Here is a 22131-nt window from a genome sequence, read left to right on the forward strand (position 1 = left end):
AAAAGGAGCATTGTGAACCTGCTCCAACACTAGAAACACACTTGTCAAACCATCACAAACCGTAGAATGGTGTGCCAGTACACTTTTATTGTCAAGTTTCTGGATGCTGTGTATGGGTTGGTAAATTCCACTGTTTAGCCCATTAATTATCTTGCCAATGTAGAAAGCTTGGCAGGACTGACATATAGCAAGGTACACCACCTTCTTGGAGAAACAATTAAATTTACATCCGCAAAGCCATATTTTGGCCACACTGTGCAAGCATCCACTATAGTGGTCTTCAATAAATCTGCACGGTTTGCATCTTCCACATTTTACACCAGCCAAGTACCCCCATTCTCCGGTGGTTTCCTCTCAAGCAAATCTTTGATGTCAAACTTGGCCTAGACTCTCCGACAGATCTAGTGTTCTCGTCACAATTAAAAAAACATTTTTTGCTATAATATTTTCAATACTGTTTACATCAAAAGTGTAGTGCAAAATCATATTGTTATAAAAGTTGGTTCGTTTTGCAATATTATTGTCATAATAATAGGGCCGTACTTGCCTACCCTTTCAGGGTGGCACTGGAGGAGTTTTTTTCTCTTTGAACATGAAAGTTCCATCACCAGTGAACTTAAAAGAAGACACAATATGGTTTGAGATTTTTTTTAACAAACTTGTGTATGGTTATATTATTTTACTGAGATATAGTGGTTTAAATGTTTTTTCTTACATTGCTGTTCTTAACCAACATTTATTTGTGCAACTTACTTTTATTAGAGATTGGTCTATTACACATGGATTGGTTCATCATTGGGGGTGGGGTTCATTTACTTGAAAAGTATTTAAATTAGTTTTTACTTTGTTTTGTGGTTCTGAAGATGTCTAAATACTGATAAAAGCGCTAAACCACATTTTTTAGGTTCATAGGTTCATACTAGGCTACCTGCCCTGGGGCATTTATAAGCCTTGCCCGATTGTGTTTGGCTTACGCCACCCCTTGATTTGAGTATACTGTGCACTTTTTAATGTTTAGTTTACTGTGCCTCTGTCTAATAGTGACACAGAAGTAATCCCCGGGACAAACCTACGATCCCCCATCCACTCATCAAGATTCTTCTTGAAGAGTGTCAGTGAGGTGCTCTGCCTAACATGAATTGGAATTCTATTCCAGAGTGAAGGGAGCCTCTGGGTTATGAATCTGTCCCTCCAGCATGTTCTATTTATTTCTGTGCTGAGGTTCAAGTCCCTTGAGCGCGTGGCTCTAAGGGATTTAGATTTACTGAGGTGGAGCATGTCCATTAATTCTGGGTTGGACATAGCTTTATATGTCAGGCATAGATCGCCTCGAAGTAGGCGGTATTCAACTGAGTAGAGCTGGAGTTTTTTTTAACCGAGCAGCATATGGCATCTGTTTGAGTCCCTTGATCCTCCTGGTGAGGTACTTTTGGGGTCTTTCTAATTGCTGCAGGTTTCGGGTAAGGTACATCCCAAAGGGTCATTGTATTCTATGATGGGCCTGATGAGGGATGAATAAAGGGGCACGATTACCTCTCTTGATCTAGATATGAATCCTTTCATGATGAGGTGGGCTATGTAGAAGGTCTTTCTAACCACTTTGGCAATGTAGTTGTCAAAGGAGAGATTGCTATCAACTTGGGTCCCCAGATCCCTAATTACTTTCTCTGTATTTAAAGGGTTACCACCTATGTGGTAATTTGTTGGCACATTGTTTTTGCCAAAGGGTATGACTATACACTTTTTGACATTTAGCTTTAGACCATGGCTCTGGCACCAGTTATCCGTCTCTGCGAGACCTTTTTGAAGGATGTTTGTATCAGCTGGAGAGTCAATTATGGCGCCCAGTTTGCAGTCATCTGCGAACTTGGTGAGCCATAGTCCACCCACGTTGGCCTGTACCTCAGAAAAGTAAATACCGAACAAGAGAGGTCCCAGGACAGAACCTTGTGGGATGCCACTTGTGACCGGTTTCGAGTCTGACATGGCTCCAGCAACTCTGACTCTGTGGGTTCTGTCTTTGAGCCAGTTTGCGGCCCATCTTGTGACATGGGGGTTGATATTTAGGCTGGATAGCTTATCTATGATGCCCGAGTGGGGTATTGTGTCAAATGCCTTTGCGAGGTCCAGATAGGCTGTGTGGACTACCTTCCCTTCATCTATGGCCTTGGTGACTGTTTCGAAGAAGTCGACCAGGTTCAAAAGGCAGGATCTGCCCTTGACGAAGCCAAATTGGGTAGGATCTAGCATCTGTAGGTCCCCAATGTCTTTGTTTATGAGTTCCATGATGATCCTCTCCATAGCCTTGCAGACTAGGCTAGTCAGGCTTATGGGGCGATAGTTTCCAGGGTCCGCAGAGGTGCCACCTTTGTGGAGTGGGACCACTGTTGCTGTACGCCATTCTTTGGGCACATATCCTGTAGTGAGGCTGAGATTGTACAGCAGTTTTACTTGAGGGATTAGTTCTTCTTGGAGTTCATGTAGGACGCAACCCGGGACACCATCTGGTCCCATGGAAGCAGTGTTTTTTGCTTTGGAGAGGGCGGCCTTCACCTGAGCATCAGAGATGTTTGTGAGGGTGCACTCTGCCGGGATAGATACTTGCTCTTTTGGGGGGGGGAGGGGGGGGAGAAGTTTGCAGTGAACCTGTCTGCCGAGATATTGGCGATGTCTGTGGGTTCAGTGTATTTTTTTCATTTAGAATCAACTCGGAACAAGTCTGGGAGTTGCATCCCAGGTTCCTAACATAACTGAAAAAAGCCTTATGATTGTCTTTAGTGTCCTGTGCAATTTTTCTCTCGAAGCTGGCCTTGGAGGATTTTATGAGGGATCATAATTTTTTGCTAGTACTGATCAGAGATGCCTTCCCTTTTAGGGATTTTGCTCTATCATGTAGTAGCTTCCTCCTTCTGTTGTACAGTTTATTTATGGCTGGGGTCCACCAGACTGGACGCCTGCCTTTGGATGACTGGGTCTTGATTTTGTTTGGGATAGCATGATCCATGCATTCCTGGAGATGTTCGTAGAATGCGTTTATATAGGATTCTGCAGTTTGGGCTGTAGTTTCCACTGGCCCTGGGGCCTTGAAGGATTCCACTTCAGTTTTGAGAAGTGTGAAGTTCGCTTTTGAGAAGTTTTTCACTGTGGTTTTCTGGGCTGGGGGTGGGGTCGGGATGTGGATATCCAGTGAAATTAATTTATGGTCTGATCTTAAAAATAAGGGATATACTTCTGGTATGGAACATAGAGTCCCCATGTTGGTAATGATCAGGTCTAGCATGTTTTCCCCTCTTGTGGGAGTGGTGACTAGTTGTTCCATAGCATTTGAGTTTATAAATTCCAGGAACCTTTGGGCTAAGGTGCTGGGGCTTGAGTAATGCTCCCAGTCTATGTTTGGGTAGTTGAAGTCGCCCAATATAATGGTGTTCGGAGAGATCTTCATGTTCTCCAATGTTTTCAGGAAAGCCGAGTGGGATTCCTGACTTTGAGAGGGTGGTCTGTAGGATGCTATAAACTGAAAAGCAGTCTTGCCCACTGTCAGTTGCACATGGATGGTCTCCGATACTTTGTGCAATGCCACTAACCTGGAGGTGTGGATATCCTTGATAAATATGGAAACTTCCCCTCCTTTTGTGGTTCGGTCTGGGTTTTGGGGCCGAAAAGCATGATATGAGGTATAACCTGGCAGTGCTGGGGTGCTCTCTGGAGCCTTGAACCAGGCTTCTGTCACTGCACAGATATCGATGTTCTCCATACTGAGGAGAGCTTTGAGTGCATGCATCTTGAGGTTAAGACTTCTGGCGTTTAGCAGCATTACCCTTAGTTTCTTGTTCCTTGTGCTGTCTATGGAGGTGGGTTTGACTTTTGAGCCTTGCCTAAAAAAGGCACTATGGGGGTGGCAAGAGCCTTTGCCAATATCCGAAAGCCCAGGGGTGACAGGGGCAAGCTGTCCCTAATGAAGCAACGTGGCTTGTCGAGCATGTCATCCCAGGCTGACAGACACTGGATCCCCTTTGAATGACACCAAAATTTTAGCCAATTGTTAAAATCGATCATTTTGTCTTTATACTGTGGCATCATTCTAGGTGAGGGTAAGGTGCAGCTCAAAGTCAGGGTCATACCGGCCTGGGCTACATGATCAGAGAGCTCCTCTATGTCTCTTTTCATGTAGTCGAGGGAGGTACATCTCAGGTCATTCACGTCAGCATGTACATATTTGTATTTGCTTTGGAGTGACATGAGTGCTTGCGTTATGTGGAGGATCCTAGCGCCTGACAGGCAGCTCACTGTGACCTTCTCTTTATTCAGCCTGGTGAGCGGGACGCCAGTGTGTCTGACAATAGAGTCACCTATTACAAGAGTATCAGGTGTGTTATTCAGCCTTAAGGGCTGTGACTGCTTGGCACACTGACTTTGTGTGCTATGTGTTGTATGTGTTTTGTTTTGGGGTAGCGTTTGCTTGCATGTCTGCTTTGGAGGTCTCTGTTGCTTAGGTAGATTTTTATTTAGAGCCTCTGAGTATGTTTTTGTGTTTTTATGTGTTTGATTCGCTGTTGTGGTTGGACTATGTGATACTGGAATTGTGTTGTGTGAAGTTACCTTCTCCTCCTGACTGGTTACACCAGTTCTGAGATGAGAGAGCTCAGCCTCCAGTTTGGCTATATGGTTGCATCTCTCACATATATTTGAACCTGTTTGGAGGAGGAGAGGGTTGTCCATGTACATGAGACAGTTGTAACATTGCCTCAAAATTCCCAGATTCACCAGCTGGACTGGAGAGGAAACCATTGACTGACCTTTGGACATGCTAGAGTAATATAGGGAACTGAATTAAAACGGACCAATAGGGGATAAGGTAATCGTAGAGAGTATAAGAGTAGGTAGTGCTTATGGTTTATTAGTGCTAACTTGTAAGATTACTTATTTGGACAGTGAGGGGCCTTAGAATGAGAATATGGTGCTTAATTTGAGAGATAGAGCAGTTCTAAGGGAAAAAGTGAAGAGCAGACTTTGTGGAGCCAGGAATAGTTTAAACCCAATTAGGTGGCACTGCCCGATGTTGCGCTATGCGCAAAAATGCACAAAACCGTGCAAAAGAGGGTTTTAAGAGAGGGAGATCAAGGAGTTTGGAATTGACCCAAAATGGCCAATAAAACTACAGTTTCAAGGCAGTAACCACTCCCACAGGGGCAGGCAGGCTGCTCAATGTTTATCACTGCCACTGATGAACACAGAGACTTCCCTTTAGCCCAAGCAAACAATGGCCTCCAAGAAACTTACAAACAGTTCAGAACAGCAAATCTGTAACTGAACTTTTTTAAATCTCAGAAAAGTGCGAGAAAAGCAAGATTTTTTTGTTTTTGTTAAGGAAAGCAGAGGTTCACAAGTATCAACAAGTTAGAACAGTGCAGTAAATGACCCCACACTTGAGTGATAGGCCAGAGACAGATAAAATGCAAGTTTTAAGAAAAAAAAATGATTTTAAAAATAAGTGCAGGCAGGAAATTCAGTAATCAGCTCTAGGTTGTGTTCTAAATACAGTTACCAACACAGAAATCAAGTTTAACAAGCCAGAAAATGCTCAAAAGTAGGCGGCAATGCAGAAAAACTTAACAAATAATCTGAAGCAAAATACTTAAAATCTCAAAAGTGGCTCCTTTCTTCTCTCAGCGTTTTCTCCTCTTGGTGGGTGCTTCACCAACAGCCAACAAGTCCGAAAAGACACCAAAACCACGAGGCAATCGGGTTTTAAGAGAGGGAGATCAAGGAGTTTGGAATTGACTCAAAATGGCCAATAAAACTACAGTTTCAAGGCAGTAACCACTCCCACAAAGGCAGGCTGCTCAATGTTTATCACTGTCACTGATGAACACAGAGACTTCCCTTTAGCCCAAGCAAACAATAGCCTCCAAGAATCTTACAAACAGTTCAGAACAGCAAATCTGTAACTGAACTTTTTTAAATCTCAGAAAAGTGGGAAAAAAGCAAGATTTTTTTGTTTTTTTAAAGGAAAGCAGAGGTTCACAAGTATCAACAAGTTAGAACAGTGCAGTAAATGACCCCACACTTGAGTGCTAGGCCAGAGACAGATAAAATGCAAGTTTTAAAAAAAAAAAACGATTTTAAAAATAAGTGCAGGCAGGAAATTCAGTAATCAGCTCTAGGTTGTGTTCTAAATACAGTTACCAACACAGAAATCAAGTTTAACAAGCCAGAAAATGCTCAAAAGTAGGCGGCAATGCAGAAAAACTTAACAAATAATCTGAAGCAAAATACTTAAAATCTCAAAAGTGGCTCCTTTCTTCTCTCAGCATTTTCTCCTCTTGGTGGGTGCTTCACCAACAGCCAACAAGTCCGAAAAGACGCCAAAACCACGAGGCAATCAGGTTTTAAGAGAGGGCTTATATTGTCTTATATTAAACATGTTTTGAAGTTTAAGTTTATTTTGTTTTTTCTTTTGCTTGCTATTGGATTGCCAAGTGCCAGGGTGTTTGTGCTGTTTATTTTACTGACTTCTACACTCTTCGGTGATTTTCTGTTTTAGTATTTTAGAATTTCTGAAATATTTATAATACTTCTACAGGGTCTCTTATCTTCCTTGTTACAGGATCCCTAAGCTTGGTGACAGCACTTTCTGCTTTCTGTTGCCTGACACGTTGTGCTAAAAGATTTTGCCCTCTAGCATTATCATCAAAAAGCAGTTGCTTAATGGCAATCTTTCCAATCTCATGCATAGTACTGGGGCAGTACCTTATTTTCTGTTTAGCATTCTGCAGTTGATCCTCTTCTTGCTCTGTGTGATTCCCCCCTTTAATATCTGTCAGCCCCCTCTAAGTACTTCTAGTAACTTCTTAACTACATCTCCCTTTCTTTTATTTACAGCCTATTTTTAAAATTACACTTTAATTTTATCCCAGTCTCTATAGTTATGTTTTCAGAAGAAATTCCTATTTTCTCTAATAGCTCCTGAATAATTTCCACTACCCATTTCTTAAGTTCCCCTCTTTTTAACAGATAGGTGGGAAAGTGCCAGTGTCTCATTTTTATTTCATTACCCTGTGTTTTTTAGTGATTTTTGGTGCATGATATGAAATAGTTATTGGGTGCATATCAACTAATTCAATTAAATGCACATGTTCCTGTGAATTGTAAATTCTGTCTAGCTAGCCCAGTTTTTGTATCTTGGAGAATACTATGTAAATTCACTCCAAACTCCTAATACTAAATTCACATCTTCCATCTGAAATATCATCATCATAGCTTAGTATGTTCATACATTTCTTCAAAAATCTATCCTCCTTTGTTATATTTTCCCTTCTGAACCCCCAAACACATCTTCACTGTTGCAAATCAAATTTAGTTCCCACCTATAAGTAATATCCCTTGCTGAAAGCCGATTATTTCTCCCAGAATTTTCTTAACCTCCATTATAGCAGTTTTAGGTGGAATATACATGCATGCCAGTGTAATCCTCCTCCCTTGCCAGTAGCCCCCCTTAGTACTACAAATCTACATTTATCATATTTCTGTCCTCTTCAATCATTACTACAGCTCCTCTTGCAATTAAAACAAGTACTCATATTTTCCTTTGTCTCAGGTAATCCACTGAATAACCATCCTGAAAACCTTTCTTCATCAAATTCACATGTTCAGTTCTCTCCAAGTCTGTACATTTTAATATAGTTCACTTATCTTTCTTTTTTGTATTTATCTATGAGATCACTGACATTTAAGGACCTTACAGAAAGCATTACTGTATTAAAAAGTTATTATTCAAATATTTTATGTATAACAGTTTTTTTGTTAAATGTCTAGTTCCAACTTTTGTGTTACAAGCATACACTGTTTGGTAGGCTGATCTTTTATACAGTTGTTTCTTGTCATATCCATATGAACCTATGTCACATCTTGCAAAACTTTTTGTTTTATTGAAAGCTATCAAACAAAAAAAACACACACCCCAGTACCCCCTTAAAGTATATCAACTTAACTCATTACATCCTAGTGATGCCTCCAAGTGCATCTGCAGTTAACTTCTACTGACACCTCTACACGTCAAATTCTACTTGTTCATATTTGCATCAATAATTCCAAAACCACATTATGTAATAGGTTTCACAAGATTTCCTCTTAAATCTTACACAACTGCAAACCTAACTGCATTAATATTTACCTCTGTGTAGTGCAGATAAAGAGATAGTAACTGTTTTTATGATATTAATTTATATACATATCATTTTCACATTTTTCTATCTCAACAGCTAACATAGACAGAGCTCCTTAGCCTCATAAGAAATCCCCCAGGTAGATGAACAAAATGCTGCTGACAGTATCTGTGTAACTTCAGTGGTTGCTGAGATATTGTAAGTTGTTTACAAAATATTAGAAATGTAACAGTTACTGTGTTTACTGTGAGTTATAAAATTCGGTTTAAGACCTATAACCTAAAGAACACTACCACTATAAAAATAGTTTATGATGTAGAGTTTGCCATTTATACTTCCTTCATAACCACTATGGTTCCAGAGATATGACCATTTGTTTGAAATGTGAGGACATAATTTGATTCTGTCAAAAGGCTTAGACTCTGCCCATTTGAAGTTATACTGCAAACTACGTGAGCTCCATTTGAGTTAATAATAACACACAACATCTTCACATACTGATGTTTTTACACTCCTAACAGGAACAAATGTTCTAAACTGACAACCACACTCTCAAACTTGAGTTAACCTAAATGAAATGTTACCCATGCTAAGACGCATGGTGCAGCCTGTGTTTCTACGAAGTGGCATTTCTTTTTTCTTAGCTTTATAGCTCTCCCAGCTGAGTAAGCACTTGAATACTTTCAGAGAACATTCTCTAATAGCCATTTCTCTTTATCAGACTGTCTCCTGAAGACATGAGAAACATATACAAAAGTGTTAATAAACATACATTTACTTGCTAGAAAAAAAGCCTTATAATATTTAATACTGTTTTTCATTTACTTGCTTTCTCTTAAAAAGTGTTACTAGTTCTAGCTAGGGGCCTTAAGTCCTTCATTTCCCTCTTCAAGAATAAGAAAAAGCACACTAACTTTTTTTCTTTTATCATGCTCTTTTAACCAGGCTTTTTATATACTGCAGTGTCTACATTTCTTAAAACTGAACAAGGAGCAAGTGAGAAGGAAGAATGAAAAAAGAAATAAATAGAAGCACCTGTTCTGATTAGTATCCCCATTACTCTTAAAAATAACTGAGAAAACTTTAATGCATGTAGAGAAAATCATCAAGAAAAAAATTGTTCTACTTATATTTAACTTCCTCCTTCCTCTTCTCCTCTCCTAAGTATTTTTCTAAACATTAATGACATGAAGTAGGTCATATGCTTTAGAGTCCCCTACAAGTTTAGCAAAGTCCAAAAAAGTCCAATATTTCCAGATTTTCTTGTTTTGCCATATTTCACAAATATAATTACTGCTTTGTAATCCTATATTTGTCAGTTTCCAAGTTACTGGTTTTCTTCATGTTCATCTCCCTTTGACAAATCCTGTCTCTGCTTCATTTCCAATCTACTCTCAGTTGTTCTAGTTGACTCTTGTGCTTTTTTCACTCTCAAGCATTTTTCATTGAAACATTGGAAAAGGCTTCACTGGCACAGTCTCTCTGACACCTTTATTACCAGAAGAACAAGAAGCAGAATCTTCTTCCATTTAACAGCTCACTTTTGTTGGACAAACTTTTGTATTTCCTCCTTAGCAAGTACTTAATCAAAAAATGATTTTGTCCTAGGGAAGAATATTGTGAAGGCAGCTGGGTTCATAGGTGTTAACTATGCTAATGACCACAAGGGCCTTTTTAAGGCTAGCCATAAATCCCAAATTTCTGACAAGTTCTGATACCATTGATAAGTGAAAGCAGGGGCTTGGGAGATGAAACGTTTACAAGCAAGGCCTATGAACCATTTACAGGTTGCCTGTGTCTATTAGAGAGACAGTTGTTAAACCAGGGATTAATTTACTGTTCCCCATCTAATTGCCAAGTTACATTTGAATTGGGTTAGGGAGGAGGAGAAACTCTTTCACTTGTCTCTCTAGCAGGTCCTACTTATATCACAGACAAGGTTTATGCCTTTAGAATGGGCAACTCTGGTGCTGTTTGTTTTGTGGATAAACAGGAGGTCCATCAGAGTGGGGTTTGACAATGTCCTGTATGTCAGCCATAGATCTCCCCTCAAAAGCCTGTAGGAGGCAGAATACAGGTATAGAGAGCCTTGAGGGGGTCTGCATAGGGCATTTTACTTACACATGGTATTCTTTTGGTAAAGAACCTCTGTGGGCATTCTAAATGTTGGATATGCTTGATAAGATACATACCAAAGTGGGCATTGGACTCAATGATAGATCTGATGAACGCTGAATACAGTGGAACAATGACTTCCTTGGACTTCGATGCCATACCTTTGTTTATAAGTTGCTCAACATAGAATGACTTCCTCACTACTGTAGACGTGTGATTGCCAAAGACTAGATTACTGTGTGTGTGTCCCCAAGAGCCTGATTACTGGGCCAACCCTAGGGGTGTGTTGTCAATATGACAGCTACCTGGGGTGGATGACTTCCTGAAGGATACTATTATGCATTTCTTGGCATTTACCTTTAGTCCATGGGTTTGACAACAGTTATTTGCATCAGCTCTTCCTGGAGAACATTTGTGTCAGTGTGGTATTCAATGGCAGCTCCTAATTTGCAATCATCTGCAAATATAGTCAGCCAGAGACCACTGACATTGGCCTTGACTTCAGAGAAGTAAATACCAAAAAGCAGTTGTCCAAAGACTGATCCTTGAGGAACTCCACTTGTGACTGGCCTCTTTGTAGCGGTAGACTCGCCAATTCTAACCTCCTCAGTCCTGTCTGTGAGCCAGTTGGCTATTCATTGAGTGACATACACGCTTGTACCCAACCTCTTGAGTTTGTTAATGCCCAAGTGGGGTATTGTGGCAAATACCTTGGCCAGGTCAAGGTAGGCAGTGTGAACTATTTTGCCCTCATCCATTGTTTGGTGACGACCTGACGGTGAGTAGTCATTACCTGCCTTAATGAAACCAAACTGGGATGGGGCCAGTGTATGTAAGTATACTATATCACTATCCATCATTTTCATGATAATTCTTTCCATGGCTTTACATACAAGACTAGTGAGACTTATGAGTCTGTAGTTTTCAGGGTCTATAGATAGCCCACCTTTTTGCAGAGGGATGACTGATGCAGGTCTTCATTCAAGAGGCATGAAGCACTGTTTGGAGGCTACAGTTAAATAGTAATTCCAGAGAGCCTGATAGGTCATGTTTCATATTATTTAGAAGGCATCCTGGGATATTGTCTGGACCCATGGATGCAATGTTTTTGACCTTAGAGAGATCTTAAGGACCTGTTCCCCAGTGGTAGCAGGGGGAGTTATATTTGATGATATTTCCTGATGGAAGGTTGATGGGAAGTGAGGGGGTAAAGTTAATCTGAATTTATTGGCCAGTAAGTGTTGCAGAACTAGCTAAAGAATGCCTTGTGGCTGCCCTTGGCCTGGGAGGCCAAATTCACCTCAAAATTGGCTTTCGTAGACTTTATTTGTCCTTTAAGTTGTCTTCTTAGTTTGATAAGAGTGTTTTTATTCAGCTGGGTTTTGCCATGATTTTTCTCCTTCTGTAATACAGTCTACTGATATTGTGACTCCACTCAGGGAGGTTTGATTTTATGCATGAGTTCTGTACTTCTTCCTGGTGGGTATAGCTGCCTCTATGCAGCTGTTAACATGATTGCACAGGGTTTCTTTGAACAGCTCTGCATAGGCAGCAGTGTTCTGAGGATTTACTGGGGCTTGAAATGTTGCCAGGTTATCGGCAGGGCTAGTCACCAAGCGGTGTAAACCTTGGCTCTAGATGATTGCCACTGTGGAAGTGACACCTCGACCCCATGTGCAAAAATGGTAAAAGGTGATGAGGATGTATGGATCACTTAATAGCAGGAAGGTAGCCTTACAGTAGTTCCTAAATATTCCAGGTTTAGCTTGGGGGGAGGGGCAGATTTTACTTTTTATTTCTAGGGAGACCATTTTGTGGTCTGACCTTACCAGGAAAGGAATTAGAATTGGGTAAGTGCAGAACTGTCACATATTAGCAAGTACCAGATCCAGTATGGTTGCATCCCTGGTTTGAATCTCTCACCTGCTTCTCAACATTCCCTGAATAGTGGTATAAATTTACTCCGCTATCTCCCACTTTTAGTACTTTGTCCTTCTGCCACAGTTTTGTCAGAATCAACTGCTTCTGCTAGTAGGATTGGATTTTTACTATTAAAGGCCTGGGTTGGTTTCTCATAGCCAGGTTTAGAGCATACAGATGATGTGCCCTTTCAATTAACAACTCCTGCTGTGGAATACCAATCCAGTTGCTTATTTGTGCTTCCATCCAATTAATACAGTTTGTTCCTTCCAGCTTCACTGGTACAGCAGAAATTCTCAGGTTTTGCATATGTGCTCTGTCATCTAATGCTATTATTTTTTGAAGCATCACTTCTTGTGCAATCTCATATTCAGCCAGCCTTTTCTTCATTTCGACCTCTGATTTTTGCAGTTTTATCACCTCATCTGAATATCTGTTTAAAGCTTTTTCCATTTTTGTCCATCCTTTTACTGTATGAGTTGATGAGTCTCCATTGGTACTTCATTTATTTTAGTCAGGTATGTGTGCAGTTGTCTTATACTTTCCTCTAGGTTACTGTAAGTCAAGTCTGGAGCTTGCACTGCCTTCTTCTAAACAGCTGCAGTACTTTTCCCAATAAGTGTTTTTATTCACACTTTGAAGCTGATTTCCTCTATTTCTTTTTTCCTGGCATCCAGGCAGTGCACTTACTAGCCAGTGACCAAAATGTACCCAGAAATATAAATCCACTGGCCTTCTCTGCTAAGTTTCTGTTTTCACTCTGGGTGAGATAGAATTAAGCTGTTAATGTGCTGCCATTTTGGAAGTCCCCAGGGTCCAAATAACTTAACTAGCTAAGGATGATGGTTGCTAAGCCTCTAAGTCTCACCCTCACTGCCTACTTTAGTAAAACAAATGGGTCCAGCAGGGCTGAGTCAATTTAGAAAAAAAAAAAAAAAAACAAACACAAATAACATATATTGATGAGGAAAAAAGTGCTTGATACAAATAAAGATGCTCACAGGAAAAACATCTGTGTGTGAAAGAAGAAACACTAGATAGCTTCAGAGTTATAACACACCGCCAAGCTGCTCAGTCAGTATGCTCCAGGTGCAGTTAACCATTGACAATACACCTATTCAAATCACAGCTAGCTACAGGCCCCTAAATTTGACTCAAGATGCCCACTCTGCCTATCTTGACCTCTTCGAATCTATCAAGATTCAACCCTTTACCCTGATCCTGGGCAACGTTCACTACCCAAACATAGACTGGAACTACTACTCATACCAGAACACAAATGCCCAGCAATTCCTCGATTTTGTTAATGCAAACTTGGAACAGCTAGTCGATACCCCCACAAAAGTTGATAATATCTTGGACTTAGTATTAACCAACACAAGTAACCACTGCAGCATCCCTAAAATTACCATCTCCCCCGACCCCGCTCTAGCTAGGGTCAAACAAAAAACTACTTCAAAGCTGATTACAACCTCCGAAGGGATGGTATAAACAGCTTTATGGCCCCCTCCCCTCTGTAGGAACTGGCACCAATGTCCAAATCTACACCAAAGTACTATACGAGCATTTCTGTAGAGGCATGGAATCAGGAATAGCCAACAGGATGAAATCATACTATGCAAGGAAGAGTAAACCTGTATGGTGGACACCTGCAATAAATAAACTCTGTAACAAAAGGAAAAAATTGCTGTCCAGGACCAAGAAGTAGCAGGTCAACAACTGTAAGCCATCTCTCCTTAGCCTGAACAAGCAAATAAGAGCACTAGTGAAATCCTCCAAAGCAAACTTTGAATCCAGATTGGCCACATCTACTAGACATAATCGTAAGGCCCTCTTCACACATGTCTACAGTTTCAAAGATAGCACCCAGATCTGCTCACAACTGGTGGTTAAGGACACCACATACACAAATACCATAGATATAGCCAACTTACTGGCTGACAGATTCAGCGAAAACTTCATCCCATCAGTAAATCATGAGGTGACCCCAGTACCTGCCCCCTGCTCTTATCTCTAGGGAACAGGTCATCACTGCCCTCCCTCTCTCCTTCTTCTACTTCTTTCGGCTTTTCCTGGCTAGGGGTCGCCACAGTGGATCACCTCTGCTCATGATTTTCAGTGGAGTTTTAGAGTGTCGAGTTGCCAGCCCGGCACTCAACCTTCTACAGAAGGCACACACGCACTCACACCTATGGCCAATTTAGAGTGTCCAATCCACCTGCAGCATGTCTTTGGGATGTGGCTTCCATGGGACCTGATAACATCCCAGGCTGCATCCTACATGAACTCAGGAAGGAATTTGCAGCACCATTAGGCGCCTTATTCAACCAAAACCTGAGTACCAGCTTCATCTGAGCTGAATGGAGGCCAGCCACTGTCATCCCTTTGCACAAAGGTGGACCATCCACCAATCCAGGAAATTATAGACTCATCAGCCTAACTTAAATAAAAAAAGACAAAGTTAAAACAAATATAAAACGACCAAAGGTAGAAACCCGTACTAGCCTGATCTGCAAGACTATGGAGCAGATTAACATGGACCTCATGAACAAGGATATAAGGGGAAGTTGTGTCTGTTAAATTTGGTTGACTTCTTTGAGACAGTCACCAAAGCCATGGACGAGGGGAAGACTGTGCACACTGCCTACCTTGACCTGGCCAAAGCCTTCAAAACTATTCCCCATTCAGCCATAATAGAAAAACTCTCTCAACGAGGCATCAATCCGTATGTTACCAGATGGGTAGCAAACTAGCTCACTTACAGAACCCACCTAGTCAAAATAGAGGAAGCTACCTTAAGTAGTAGACCCGTAATGAGGGGTGTACCCAAGGGATCTGTCTTGGGGCCTCTGTTATTTGTGATATACTTTTCTGAGGTGCAGGCCAAAACCTATGGGCTATGGCTAACCAAGTTTGCAGATGATTGCAAGCTGGGTGCTGTCATCAATTCCTTTGGTGATGTGGACATCCTCCAAGAGGGTCTCACCCAAAGAAATGACTACTGCCAGAAGCATGGCCTCAAGCTGAATACCAAAAAATGCATCACCACCCCCTTTGGGGAGAGTGACGTCCCCACAAATCATCACATTAATAACATCCTAAGCACGCAATCAGTCAGGAGGGATTTGGGCATCCAGGTTGATAGCAACCTAACTACTGACCATGTTGCTTCTGTTATACAGAAAGCTTTTTACATGCCCCACCTTAGAAGTAATGGTATCTCATCCAGGGACAAGGAGATCATAACATCCCTGTATTCTTCCCTTATAAGGCCCACTAGTGAGTACAATGCCCCACTCAGCATGTACCTCACAAGGCACATGCAGCAGCTGGAGAGACCACACAGGTTCCTCAACAGGAGAATCCAGGGCCTCAAACATCTATCCTACACTGACAGGACTGCTGCATATCTACAAGTCAAGCTCCACCCAAGTAACCACATGGGCAACCTCAACCTGGGTCTGTGACATCAACAGGACTTGTTGGCGGGACAGACTTGTGTCCCAGAGACTCCCCAATCTGTGGAATAGACTCCCTCCCCATGTCAGAATACCTCATTATCCCTTTTTAAGTACAACCTGGATAACTGGAAGGGAAACAGAAAAGCCATCCCTGGGATTCCATCTGTGTCCCTGCTGGATTGGGGCACCAGGTGCTGACTTGGCTAAAAACGGGCTAAACTCTTGACTAGGTTTATAAGGGCTTCAGGGCTAATAGCCTAGTAATTTCCTATGGTCCTATGTCCCGACTCAATTTTAATGGTAATCATATTGTCTAACAGTCTCGATGGTGGACACAAGTGGTGTAACTCTGTTAAATTACAGATTATGCAATACAGGCTTCCTGAGAGACAGAAGCTCAGAGATTCACTGACTAGCAGTGCTCCAATGAAGTATTTAGTAGCTGGAAGAATCAAGTTTTGTTGGTTAATTTTACACCCCCCCCCCTCCCTCAAGCTTTTGTAAAAAAAAAAAAACCAAGGAACATGAATGACAAATAAATTATTTTTACTGTAAAGTTTACCACTACAAAACCACATACATTATGCTCATCTGAAAAACTACTTGACTCACCTGAGAACAACGAAGGACAAATCCATAAAGGAGAAGTGGATTACCAGCAAACAAAGTCTGAATCTGTGCTGGTGCTTGAATTGGTTCCTGTTCAGTTCTGCTAGACTGTTGCCACTTAACAGAAATGGAAGTGCATCCCAGTTGCCTTATTCTTTGTATCATTAATGTAGACATCTATGAAGAAAGTTCACAATTTGTTTATTAAGTGTAATGGTATTTTTCTTAAATCTGTTCATCTTTTTTATTTTGTAATACTAAATATAGGCACAGTAAAAAAATGTGGTACTAAGAGTAACACTAGACCTTTGAGGATATCTCCCTCATCAGATATATATATTGTGAGACTATACCCACTGCAGACATTTTTATTTGGTATCAGATATTTCATGAGTCCTAACTAGTGCTGCCCACTGACAACATCAGATTATTCAGGTCAGTGAATGAAACAGACAGCATTGTTCTATAGCTGTGCCCCTAAATACTACATCAAAATAGTGCAAGAAACTTCTCTGTGTGGAAGATTTTCAGTCCATATATTTCTAGTTAATCACTGTATATTAATCAGATCAGACAATAGTAGTAGAAGTAGCGAACGTAAACTCAAGTCAAAAATTAATAATAGAAAATATTACTTGATCGCTTGTATGTGTACTTAATAAAGGATTTTCGACTGGAAATAGACTGCCTGCCTTGCTTGGATTACTTTCGAATACTTAGTAATGCTGTAGAATTATATATTTTCTATTATTACTTTCTGACTTGACGAGTTTACGTTCGCTACTTCTACTACTATTGTCTGATCTGATTAATATACAGTGATTAACTAGAAATATATGGACTGAAAATCTTCCACACAGAGAAGTTTCTTACACTGTTTTAAATACTACATCAAAGACCACAGCTGGCTGCACTGGCTAGCTCCGGACAGATCACCTTGACCAATAAAGTTAGCAAGACTCAGGACAGGAAGTAATGGGAAACTGAGTGGGATACACTACAGATGTACGCAAAAAACAAATGCTCAGTATTTTGATAACTGTGTCATGCAACTTTCCTAGCTTAATTTGCAAGTGCTTCTTCTAGCAAATACATGTAACAGGAAGCAACTCTAATTAACAACGATAAAACATGAGGATAGAAGGTAGCACAAAAACAACGCAAACAGAATAAGCATCCCTTGGGGCAAGATACCCTGTAGCATAGTCATTTCAAATGATGCTGGACCTCTAGAAATTACAATTAATTTGTAAGGTTTTGTCATCATATTGCCCAAAGCCTAAGTCACTAACCCAAACAAAGGCTTACTATATGTCTGACGCACATGAATCACTTACTGCTTGATAAGATTCAACAGCGCTTGTCCACACATTTTATACTGTCCCTTCTTCTTGACCGGTGGACATAAGATAGTTACTCAGAGTTTGCCATCAAAATTTCAAAGGCTTATGTATGAAAATCATGTGGTTGAAAGCACGTGTTCAAAGTTTCACAATGCTGAACTGGAACAATACAAAATCCTAATAATGAAAGTAAAGTGTGCTTCACTACTATGAGTTTGGCTTTGTGAATGGAGATCGTGGTACAGTGAGGAATGGGGAATTCACACTTTTCCTCACTGTAGTGCGATTTCTGAGTTGGTATATATAATTCACAGGGGGTGTGGGGGTGCAGGGGGGCTTCCCACCCTGCTAAAATGTAAAAGGACATACAGACTTTCGAAGCCTAAAATCTGGTACATTTAATGTAGTTTGTCTAGTTTCTGACGTTTGACATTTAGACTAAATTTTGTTTTTGTTTTTGGCATTTTACTTCTTTCTTTTGCAAGGAAATTATTTTGCCTTTGATGTTTTGATGGTAAACAAGAAGTTATGTACTCACCATAACGTTCGATGTATGTAGTCCATCTCGCCTCACATTCTTACCCGTGGGTTTGGAGCCGAACCTCGGCTCCGACTCAGTCATACTCTAGCTCAAAGTCTTTCAACTGGCTAGGCTAAGAAGGTATCCCATGCTGCACTGCTCCCTTTCCCCAGATTTTGTTTGCTGCGAGCTGATCATTCACTCCTCCACATACAACAACATAGAGAGAAGGAAGAACATAATAACCAGAAAGGAATTTGAAACCATACACCAAGTACAAAGCAAAACCAAAAACCAAAAAACCAAGTAGCCTGAATCAAGTCAGGATAGGTATTGGAATGTTAACCATTGATATTAGGCTGACAGATAATAAAGCCAGAAGTTTAATCCTTCTGGCTTTATTATCTGTCAGCCTGGTGCCTTATTGTGAGTTTACAGCATTCCGCAATACCTATCCTGTGGACTTGATTCCGAACACAAATTTGAAACCATACCTAACCCCTAGGTCCTCCAGGATGGGGGAAGGAGAGGGGGTAAGTAAGAATGCGAGGCGAGATGGACTACATACATCGAACGTTATGGTGAGTACATAACTTTTTGATGTTATGTAGTCCAATCTCACCTACATTCCTACCCGTGGGACAGCGTCCCCAGCACCTGAATCCTGGGAGGCTCAGTGGAAAATACTCCTGAGCACTGTGTGGAACCAAAGGAAGACCTGCCTCTGGACGCCAAATCCAACTTTTAGTGAGTAACAAAGGTGTGAGGAGATGCCCAAGTAGCCGCAGCACAAATATCATCCATAGACAACCTGGCCTGAAAAGCTGTAGATGTAGACACAGATCGGGCAGAATGACCCTTCACTCGAAATGGTAAATCTTTGCCACCTGAAGCATAAATGAATGAAATACAACTGGAAATCCATCTGGACAAAGTGACTTTGGAAACAGGAGACCCAATCCTGTTTTCTGAAAATGAGACAAACAACTGATCTAATTTTTTGAGATCCTTTGTTCTATGTAAATAGAATCGTAATTGTCTGTGCACATCCAGCTGATGAAATCTAAATTCTGCCTTGTTCGAGAACTCTGGAAAGAATACAGGTAGTTCAATGGATTGGTTTAGATGAATGACGGAAGCCACCTTCGGTAAGAACTAAGGGTTAGGTCTGAGAGAAACCCTGTCCTTATTGAAAAATCAAGTAAGGTGGTCTAACTGATCAGGCTTGAAGCTCCGAGACACGTCTGGCTGAAGTGATGGCTACTAAAAAGATGGTCTTCCACGTCAAATATTTTAAATCACAAGTGGCTGCAGGCTCGAAGGGAGGTGAAGTGAGATACTGTAGAACAAAATTTAAGTCCCAAGGCATTACTGGCTCAAACACTGGAGGACGAAGCAGCATACTGCCCTTCAGGAATGCCTTACAAAGTCTGTGTGCCATGAGACTAGGCTCATCAGCGACTTGAAAAGTGGAAATAGCCGCCAACTGGACTTTAATAGTTGTGGCCGCTGATCCTTGGTTGAAAAGCATGGAGAGGAACTCCAGAACTGATGAAACTGGAGCTGTATAAGGACCAATTAGTCTTGCCTGCGCCCAGATGGAAAATCTCTTCCATTTGCTGGAATATATTTTTCTGGTGGAAGGCTTATGGGAAGAAGACAGAATATGAACCACTTCCGGCGAAAAAGAATGAAGCCTGACTAATGATGGAAGTGGAGGAGCCAGGCTGTCAGCCGGAGGGTCGGAAGAGAGGGATGGAACTGCCCTGACATACGAGTCAGCAAATCTGGTTGAGGGTCCAGAATCCAGGGGGCATCCACTAGGTAAGGATGGAGGAAGGGGAACCAAATTTGACGAGGCCAGTGTGAAGCAATCAGAATAATTTTGCTTCCCAAAAATTGCGTTTTCTGAATAACCTTTGTCAGCAGAGGAACTGGAGAAATGGCATACAGCAGACCGGAGGGCCAATCGTGAACTAGAGCGTCCCTGGGTGACTCTCCCTGAGGGGGGATAAGGGTGAAGTAGCTGCCGCATTTGGTACTGAGGGGGCTGGCAAAAAGGTCGCAGCAAGGCTGACCCCATCTGCAGAAAATCTGCTCCGCAACCTGATTGTTCAGGGACCACTCGTGAGGCATCAGAATCGCTCTGCTCAACCTGTCGGCAATCACATTGGACTTCCCCGGAATGTGCGTTGCTACAAGAAAACATTGGGAAGCCACTGCCCACTGCCACACTCGCATGGCCTCTCTGCAAAGGGGATACGACTTGGTTCCTCCCTGTTTGTTTACATACCATACCACTGACATATTGTCTGTGTGGATCGCAATTGTCCCGAGAGGAAGAAAGCTCTGGAAAGCTCTGAAGTGCTTGCAATGCTAGTAGCACTGCTCTCATCTCCAGGACATTGATATGCAGATGCATCTTGTGTTCCTGCCATGTGCCTTGGACTGTCCTTCCTAGATAATGCCCCCCCACCCAATCTGGGAGGCATCCGTGGTCACTGTGGCAACTGGAGGGGACGGAAGAAAGGGTTTTACCGCGTCGAGGCTGCTGGTGTGAAGCCACCAGTGTAGATCCTCCTTGCACCTGTGATTATTATGAGGTGAGAAAGAGGAAGATATTGCAAAGACCACAGGGCGAAGAGTAGCCATTGAAGGAGCTTCATGTGTAGCCTCGCCAAAGGAACCAGCATAATTTTTGCAGCCATCGTGCCCAACAATTTGAGGATCAATCTTGCCTTCACTCTTCTCAAAGGAAGTAACGCATACACCTGCTGTTGTAAACTTTGAATCCTTTCTCTTGGTAAGAACGCCCTCATGAGCACAGTGTCTAACTCGGTGCCTATAAAGGTGACACCCTGCGAGGGCAACAAGACAGACTTTTCCCAATTTAAAGTTATGCCTAATTGTTGACAGAGATTAATTGTGGCATCTCTGGTTTGTAGGAGTAGATGCCTGGTGGTGGCAGAAAGGAGCCAGTCGTCCAGGTACGGAAACACTTGGAATCCCTGACGTCTCAAGTGAGCAGTTACTACTGCCATGCATTTGGTGAACACCCTGGGGGCTGTGGTGAGACCAAAGGGAAGGGTGCGAAACTGAAAATGACTGGCTCCCAGCCGGAAGCATAAATGACTTCTGGATGCCCTGTCCATCTTTATATGGTAGTAAGCATCCTTGATGTTGATGGAGCACATCCACACTTCTCTTCCCAACAATGGGAGAATGGATTGCAAAGTGACTATTCGGAACTTGGACTTCTCTACATAGGTTTTCAATCTGCTGAGATCCAAAATGGGTCTCAGGTCCCCTATTCTTTTCAGCACCAAAAAGAATCTGGAGTAAGTCCCTAATCCGAACTGGTCTGAGGGGACAGGCTGGATGGCTCCTTTTTCTAGCAGCTTTAAAACCTCTGAAGCTGCGGAATCCCTTTGATTGTGAGGAACATCTGGGATTTTTTTGATCGAAGCGGGAGCTGAAGAGAAGGGAATGCAATATCCTCCGGAAATTATTTTTAATACCCATTGGTCCTGAGTTATACTTTGTCAGGCCTCTGGGTATAGTGAAATACGACCACCGACTGGCTCCAGAAATGCACAGTCGGGCCTCCCATCAGGAGCGCTGGTCGGGAGAACCACAAAAGGAATCATGTCTCCCTGGTTATGCAGGCCTCTTCTGCCCCTAGGGCGGCATCTGCCAGAATTACCACTCCCTCCCCTGCCTCTGGAGGGGGACTCACCTTGTGCGTCATGAAAAAATCTCTGCGATTTTTTGAACCACATCTTCCCACCCCTCTGGATCTTAGGATAAGGCCTAGAGGGTAGGGAAAAACGGACTCCCACAGCAGACAGAGTTTTTCTCTTTTGCTCGCACCGAGTGAGAATGTCCTTCACCTTGGTTCCGAATAAGGAGGAGCCATCAAACGGGGCGTTGGTGAATGCAAACTTGAAGGCCTCAGCGCATCCAGGAGTGTCTCCTAAGAGCAACTCCTGAACTCGTTG

The 22131-nt window shown here is 41.9% G+C and overlaps 1 protein-coding gene across 7 annotated transcripts in view; it reads right to left on the reverse strand.

The window, feature by feature from the left end:
• PARP4 (poly(ADP-ribose) polymerase family member 4) overlaps positions 1–22131 on the reverse strand; it is a 2883551-nt gene that overhangs the window by 1361088 nt on the left and 1500332 nt on the right. For all 7 annotated transcript variants that reach the window (XM_044073295.1, XM_044073293.1, XM_044073297.1 and 4 more), the window contains one exon: positions 16274–16447. In XM_044073295.1, coding sequence (XP_043929230.1) covers positions 16274–16447 — 174 coding nt within the window. The remainder of the gene's footprint in view (positions 1–16273; positions 16448–22131) is intronic.

This window comes from Protopterus annectens, chromosome 5.part1 (genome assembly GCF_019279795.1).
Source record: "Protopterus annectens isolate FY-2018-M chromosome 5.part1, PAN1.0, whole genome shotgun sequence".
In the NCBI taxonomy this organism is placed as follows: Eukaryota; Metazoa; Chordata; order Ceratodontiformes; family Protopteridae; genus Protopterus; species Protopterus annectens.